This window comes from Drosophila eugracilis, unplaced genomic scaffold (genome assembly GCF_018153835.1).
Source record: "Drosophila eugracilis isolate 14026-0451.02 unplaced genomic scaffold, ASM1815383v1 contig_1892, whole genome shotgun sequence".
NCBI classification, from domain to species: domain Eukaryota; kingdom Metazoa; phylum Arthropoda; class Insecta; order Diptera; family Drosophilidae; genus Drosophila; species Drosophila eugracilis.
This window is the reverse complement of record NW_024572746.1, coordinates 41,181-47,695: the sequence shown is the minus strand read 5'-3', so window position 1 is coordinate 47,695 and position 6,515 is coordinate 41,181. Positions and strand designations below refer to the sequence as shown.

At 43.9% G+C, this 6,515-nt stretch overlaps 1 protein-coding gene across 1 annotated transcript; it reads right to left on the bottom strand.

Annotated features, from left to right (window-relative positions):
* Positions 1–1,795: 1,795 nt before the first annotated feature.
* On the bottom strand, positions 1,796–5,019 carry LOC108118314 (probable chitinase 10). Its single transcript, XM_017230930.2, has 2 exons — positions 5,012–5,019; positions 1,796–4,077 (listed from the first exon to the last, which is right to left on the bottom strand). The coding sequence occupies exons 1-2, from the start codon at positions 5,017–5,019 to the stop codon at positions 2,712–2,714; spliced, it is 1,374 nt and encodes a 457-aa protein (XP_017086419.2). The 3' UTR covers positions 1,796–2,711.
* Between the last annotated feature and the right edge of the window lie 1,496 nt (positions 5,020–6,515).

Below are 6,515 nucleotides of genomic sequence, written 5' to 3'. Positions count from 1 at the left end.
TCAGGCATGATATCGCCTTCAAAAGGGGACTCGTATCTACAAAAGACCTTTGACGGCACAAGAGACAGCGGCATCTTCTGGATTTGCTGCGCCTTTGCCTCCCACATCGGCACCGGCAGCAATTCTCAACCAATTCGCAGCACCTGCTTCAGGATCGTTTAATCCACTAGCCAGGCTAGAGCCTCAACGTAATCAACCAAATCAAGGATTTTCTGTTCCGCCTTTGGAAGACCTGGTGCGAGGAGCTCCATTAAAACCAAATAATCCCACAAGCGAGCGCAGATGTTCCAAGTATGTCTTCAGGAAGTAACCAAATAGTCGAAAATCAAACGTCAAACCAAGGAATAAAATTTTTTACACCACCACCTTCGGCGCCAGCGGGAATAAATCTTTTTACACCCCAACCTCCAGGAGCCAATAGTAGAATTCGCGCCGTCGAGGTCCTTACTGCGCGAGGGACTATAACGCGTCCCATCCACAAACTAGTACTTCTACCTATGGAGGATAATACAACCTCCGCACTTCCACAATAATGCATTCTGGCCTCATTCGAGTACTTTGTCCTATGGAGGACAAGGCAACCTCCGCTTTTCTAAAATTTTGCCTTCTGTTCTTATGCTTTAAAATCCATTTATAATTGATACTAATTTCGCTTATAATTTTCTTTGTTTTGTATTATTAAAGCATCAAAACCATGGCTCCACGTGCTCGCAGCGCCCAAACTTTGGACGACAGACGTTGACGAGGTACTCAGTCCTACCGCTGCCGAGTCTGTCGGGGTGTACCCGGTTCCTCAGGCTCATCAGGGCAAAGTGGCTCCGCGCCGTTCTCATCAATAAATATTGTGCGAATTGCCTGGCTCATAAACACTCCGGGGAGCAATATCGCAGTGGCGACACGAGCAAAAAGGGCGGGCAGAACCATCACACGCTGCTCCATATGCACGAACGGGCCGGGATTTCTCGTCGACAGCCTATCCAGCGACATCGTCAGCCGCCTTCCCCACAACGCCACCAATCGCCGTCCTCGAAACATCGCGAATCGACCGCTCGGCTGACGATGTCAGTCTCCCGGTCTCCTTCGCCATCGGCAAGGCAAGCGCGTACACCGGTACGACGACCAGCTTCAGCAGCAACCCCATCAGTAGCGGCGCTACTGCAGCATCAGACCCTCCACATTGTCCCGTCGGCCATCGCGTTGCTGCATCCGAACCCCGATCCGAGCGCTTAGTGACACCATGCTATGACATCCGACTTGCCGATGAGCAGTTCCATCTCCCTTAAACAGTATCGCTGGTGTACCCCGAGGTATTCGGATGGGTCGTATCTGGAGCATACAGACACGTCTAAGCCAGCGTCATTTATCCTTTGCTACGCTCGCCTTTGCAAGGGGGGGCGGGGGAATGTTTACGCCAAACCGTCCCAATTTCAGTTTCCCTCCCGTCCGGCCTTTACAGTCGTGAAAGTAGTTCTTCCAGATCGCTCGCATCTCCTCGGGTCTCCACTCCGCTCTCCGAGCGGCACTTGTAATTTCCCCTGTAGTTTTAAGTTCGAGTTCTAATCGAGCAGTTATACCAACTAGATCTAATTTACCAGCTATACCAACTATTTTAATCTAACATTTAAAAGAAAAAGGTCGACGATCGTGAATAAAAAGTGAATTGTGCAAAATCAGCCAGTTCTTATATCTGCCCGGTGTCCAGCAAGAATCCGCCCACTCCGTTTTAACAATAATGAGATTTTCTCAATAATATAAGAACTGCGAGAGGAGGGAATTATTGCTTAATTCGAGTATATATATTAAACACAAAAAGATTTTTATTTATTATCATCATGTTTGTTGACAAGTGAACATTTTTCTAATGATAGGGAGCGATCAAATCATTTAAAAAGAGGTGCTAAGTCAATTGAAACTTTTTAAGTGATACTGATGGTAATCTAACCGCTCAAAATAAGAGAGTCAAAACGCCATTAAACCCTTAGATGACAACGACTTGACCACAAAGCAATCTACAGATGAGTGTGTCAGGTAGTTGGGCGAAGAACTAAGAAAACTTGTAAATGAAAGTATTAATCCTCGACTGGCAAAAATTTCAAATCTTGAAAATAAAATATAAGTCTATAACAAGAAAGCAGAAAGTACTGATCAAATATTTGAGAAAGTTCTTGAAAAGATAAAAGTTATTCAGGATTATATTTTTAAGTATGTAACAAAACCGACAGCGATACCAAAAAAGACAACAATTGAAATAGAAGGTGTAGCCTTTACCACTATTAGAAGAATATGATTTGCATGGATGAGTCCATGAGTTGCATGGACCGTCTCGCAAACATTTTTAACGAAGACGAGTCATTACGAAAGGAATAAATGACCTGTGGCAAGCAGACTAAACAATTCTTGAAATAACTAAGTGCCGAGGTCTAAGTGGCACTCTTACTCTCAAACTTATCTACAATCAATATCCGCACTCTTCCTCTGAAATTATTGTATATAATCATATCCCAATTGCTCCCAAACTTTTACAAGCAAAGGGCAGAACAGGAAAGATTTTTGTAGCAAGAAATTAGTCTTAAGCTGAGATCAATCAAATAAAGACGTGCATTTAAATCTTGGCTTTTTTAATTTTCTTAGCGTTGTCCTTAGTCAACCGACAGGGCATTTGTTCGACTCATATAAAATAAGAAACACTTTACTATATATATCATATTATATCAAGTGCAATTCTTTACTTCTTCTCCCGGGATTCCTCGCAGCTCCTGGTTAAGAGCCCGAAGTAATGGATGCTTGCCGCAACCACAGCGACCACTAAAATCGTCTAGATCAAGAGCCCATATCATGCCGCCACCTAGTCGCAGGCTGCTAATTAGTTTTGCTTTTCGCCGAATGTCCGCTACATCATCATATGAGATCCATTGATTGCCACTGTATGCATAGGGTCCGATGCGGCCTTCGTCGTCTCTTATCACACTCCATTCACTATTGCCGACCATTTCGCAAATCTCATAGTAAGCCAAAAACCCTCCAGAGCGAGTATAGGTTCCTGCCTTACCCGGACCTAGTGATTTATCGTTTAACGACTTGTGCTTTTGGTCAGCAAGCGTATATGACTGGCCGTACATTGGCATTCCCATTATCAGCTTTTCCGGGGGAGTCCCCCGATCCAGCCAGTAGTGTATGCTAAAGTTTCCGTTGAAGCTTGGATTGGTATCACCCTCAACGTAGAAGAGCGGAGCCACGTGACCCGTCTTATTGTCCCAGTGGCCGTGGAAGTCGTACGACATTATGGCAATCCAGTCGAAGTATTGAGTCAACTCGTGCACTTGGTATCCGATGTCAATAACCATTTTACTGGGTGAGACTGCTGCTGAAAGAAGCAGGCCATTTGGCTTAAACGCGTGCGAAAGTTCTCTTACTAGAGCAGAAAAACCGTGCTTTTCTGCAGGATCACCTTTGGCGCAGTCGACCTGCCAGCACACAGGGTATTCCCAGTCTAGATCCAGTCCATCGAACCCGTACTTCTCTAGAAATCTTAGCACACTTGTTATAAAGCGCGCTCGGGCCTGTGGGTCTAGCACCAATCGAGCGTACTTGCTATCTAGCGAGTCATTCCATCCACCGATTGCTACAGAGACGCGAAGACCTTTTTTTTTGTATTCAACAACGCGTTTGTAAAACTTATTGTCAATATCTGCCCAGGTATCGTGAGTCTTAATAGTCAATGAGCTGTTATCGAGTACCGCAAAGGCATAAATGACGTGGGTGCACAGGCTAGCGTCTATATCCTCGGGGACATATTTGCCATGACCCGGTCGGTACCACGCCCAGTTGGTAAAGTAACACACCACTTTATATGTCTCGCTACTGCCGAAATTGAGGGCTATCGTCGGCTTCGGACGTGATGAAAATTTATTGTTCTGAAGGCTCAAAGCCGTGTTGATTGTTGTGGGCTCCGCGATTGTATAAGTGGGAAAAGGACCATGGACTACAGGCCATTTTGTAGGTTCTGATCCATTAACATTTTTAACATTATTCGGCCATTCGCAAATGTTAACATTCCACTGAAGACCAGAAGGGCACCTGAAAAATATAGTTATTAAATTAAGTAATCAACTTTGGGAAAGTCGTCCTGGGATTAATTATATAATATTTTTCATTAATTACGCTGACTTTGAATAATATAAATTATATAATTAATTATTATATTATATTTGCTAGTGGAAATTCACAAGGCGCCACCTTTTGTCAGAGGAAGCATGTTGAATAATTGACAGTGACGTCAAAAACCATGTGAGGCCTTATAACCTAATATTCTTCATAAATAGGGAAATATTGTTCCGATTTCCGATTTTTGGTAAGTCGATAGATATCAACAAAAATAAGTTATACAAGGTGAAGCGAAGACATTAATAATAATATAATAGACGCCACAGTTGTTCGGGGTTTGTGAGCGTTAGAATGGGCGTGGCCGGATGAAACCTCGTGGCAAGTTGCTGTGGCATCTCTTAAATACATATTCTTAAGCACAACTTTGTAGCCCTCATAGTTTCCGAAATTTTTGCATTTTTTGTTTTTCGGATTTTGTGGGCGTTAGAGTAATCGTGGCTTCATTTGAAAAATACAATTCGCATTGGGAGCATCATAAAAACCGACATGCTTAATCCGAACTTTCTGTCACTTGTAGTTACCGAGATATCAGCTTTTTAAGAAAATGCGAAAACCGTCTTTTGAGCTTGGTGGGTGTATGGTTGGGTGTGGCCGGATAATTGTACCACTATTAGTTCCTGAGATCTCAGAGTTCATACGGACCGACGGACAGACTGACGGACAGACGGATCCACTTCGCTATTGATCCTCATAAAGAATATATGTACTATATAGGGTCGGAAAAGCTGCCTTCTACCTGTAACAAACTTTTTAACGAATCTAGTATAAACTTTTACTCTACGAGTTACGGGTATATAAAGAGTATAACGCCCGATTTAACCACTGTTAATGTTGTTGGGACACTCACGGTCGCATAGGGCTCCCACATACTTCGATCTTTCGGATTAAGCATAAAGAAAGGAAAATTCTATATTCAAATACAAATTGGAGTTCACAATCATAAAAATTTAAGCATATTATATAGTAAAGTAAAAGGATATATTGTGTTCATTGAAAAGTATAAAACAGGTAAAAGGAAGGTATATATATATTCTTGATAAGATAGGAACCCAATAACCAAATCGTTTAAGTTAATGTGAACAGTAAGATCTCAAGAACTATGGAAGATACAAAGTTTAAGAATCCTATTCTTGAAAGCAAAAAAGTTTGGATCAAACATACAAATTCTATAGACGAAACCGCTGCTCGAGGTGGATGCTGAGATCTCAGGATCTATAAGAGCTATAAAGTTGGGACTAAGCATGTATATTCTTTGGATACCAGCGCATCTTAAAGTAGTACCATTATCTGAACACGCTCACTCTCACACCTATCAACCGCGACAAAAGATAGCTGCATACTCTAAGAACGTAGAGAAATCGGTAACTATATGTCGACGTCAGAGCGCTGACTGAGACAATGCTGATCGAGGTGAAAGACATCGACGAGATCACCGACAAAACGGACGTTTTATGTGCGGTTAAATCCCAGATTGATGTGGAAATGCCAGAATCCGCGGTGGTTGGATTAAGAGCAGGAACTGCAGGAGCCAGGAAGACTGCTCAAAATGCTGCTACAATTGCGGCGCAAAGGAACACCAAGCCAGAGGCTGCAAAGGCCTGCTGCATGCTCTGCAAGCGCGAAAAAAGGAAAGACTGCGACCACCCAACAGTGAGTGGGAAATGTCCGTACTTCAAGAAGGGTATGCAAGGGCTCAGGGGCAAATGAAGTTCCTGCAGATTAACCTAAGCCACAGCGAGGTTGCCCAATCGTTGCTGGAGCAAAGTGTAACAAAATGTAGACATGGCACTCATAAGCGAGCAATATCGAAATAAAAACTTCGGAGAATGGGTAGCGAATAATAGCAAAAAATCGGCAATATGGAGCTGCTGAAACCCAAGGCGCCGGCTTCGCCAGGGCTCATGTGAATGGTATAGCTTTCTACAGCTGCTACCTGCCCTCCAAGCCTCCCTCAGGCAATAACTGCGCTCGAAGAGATAGCAGAAGACCCAAGGGAAAATCGTCCCACCGTAATTGCCGGTAATTTTAATGCATGGGCCACGGAGTGGGGATCACCCCGGACAAATGCGAGGGGAAAAGCGCTACTTGAGAGCTTCGCCGCACTTGACCTAGTACTGCTTAACTCTGGAACGAAACCGACCTTCTCCAGAGCCGGCACCAATTCCATCATTGACCTCACCTAAACGTCCCAGCTTATATATAGCGAGTAATATCGAGCTATTTCGAAGACTGCCTGCTCCTGTACGAAACGGAGTCCGTGCAGGCGTCTCATATGGTCACCGGGGGAGTTCCCAGAGGATCAATCCTTGGCCCTCTGCTGTGGGTCGTCATGTACGACGGGATTCTTAGGA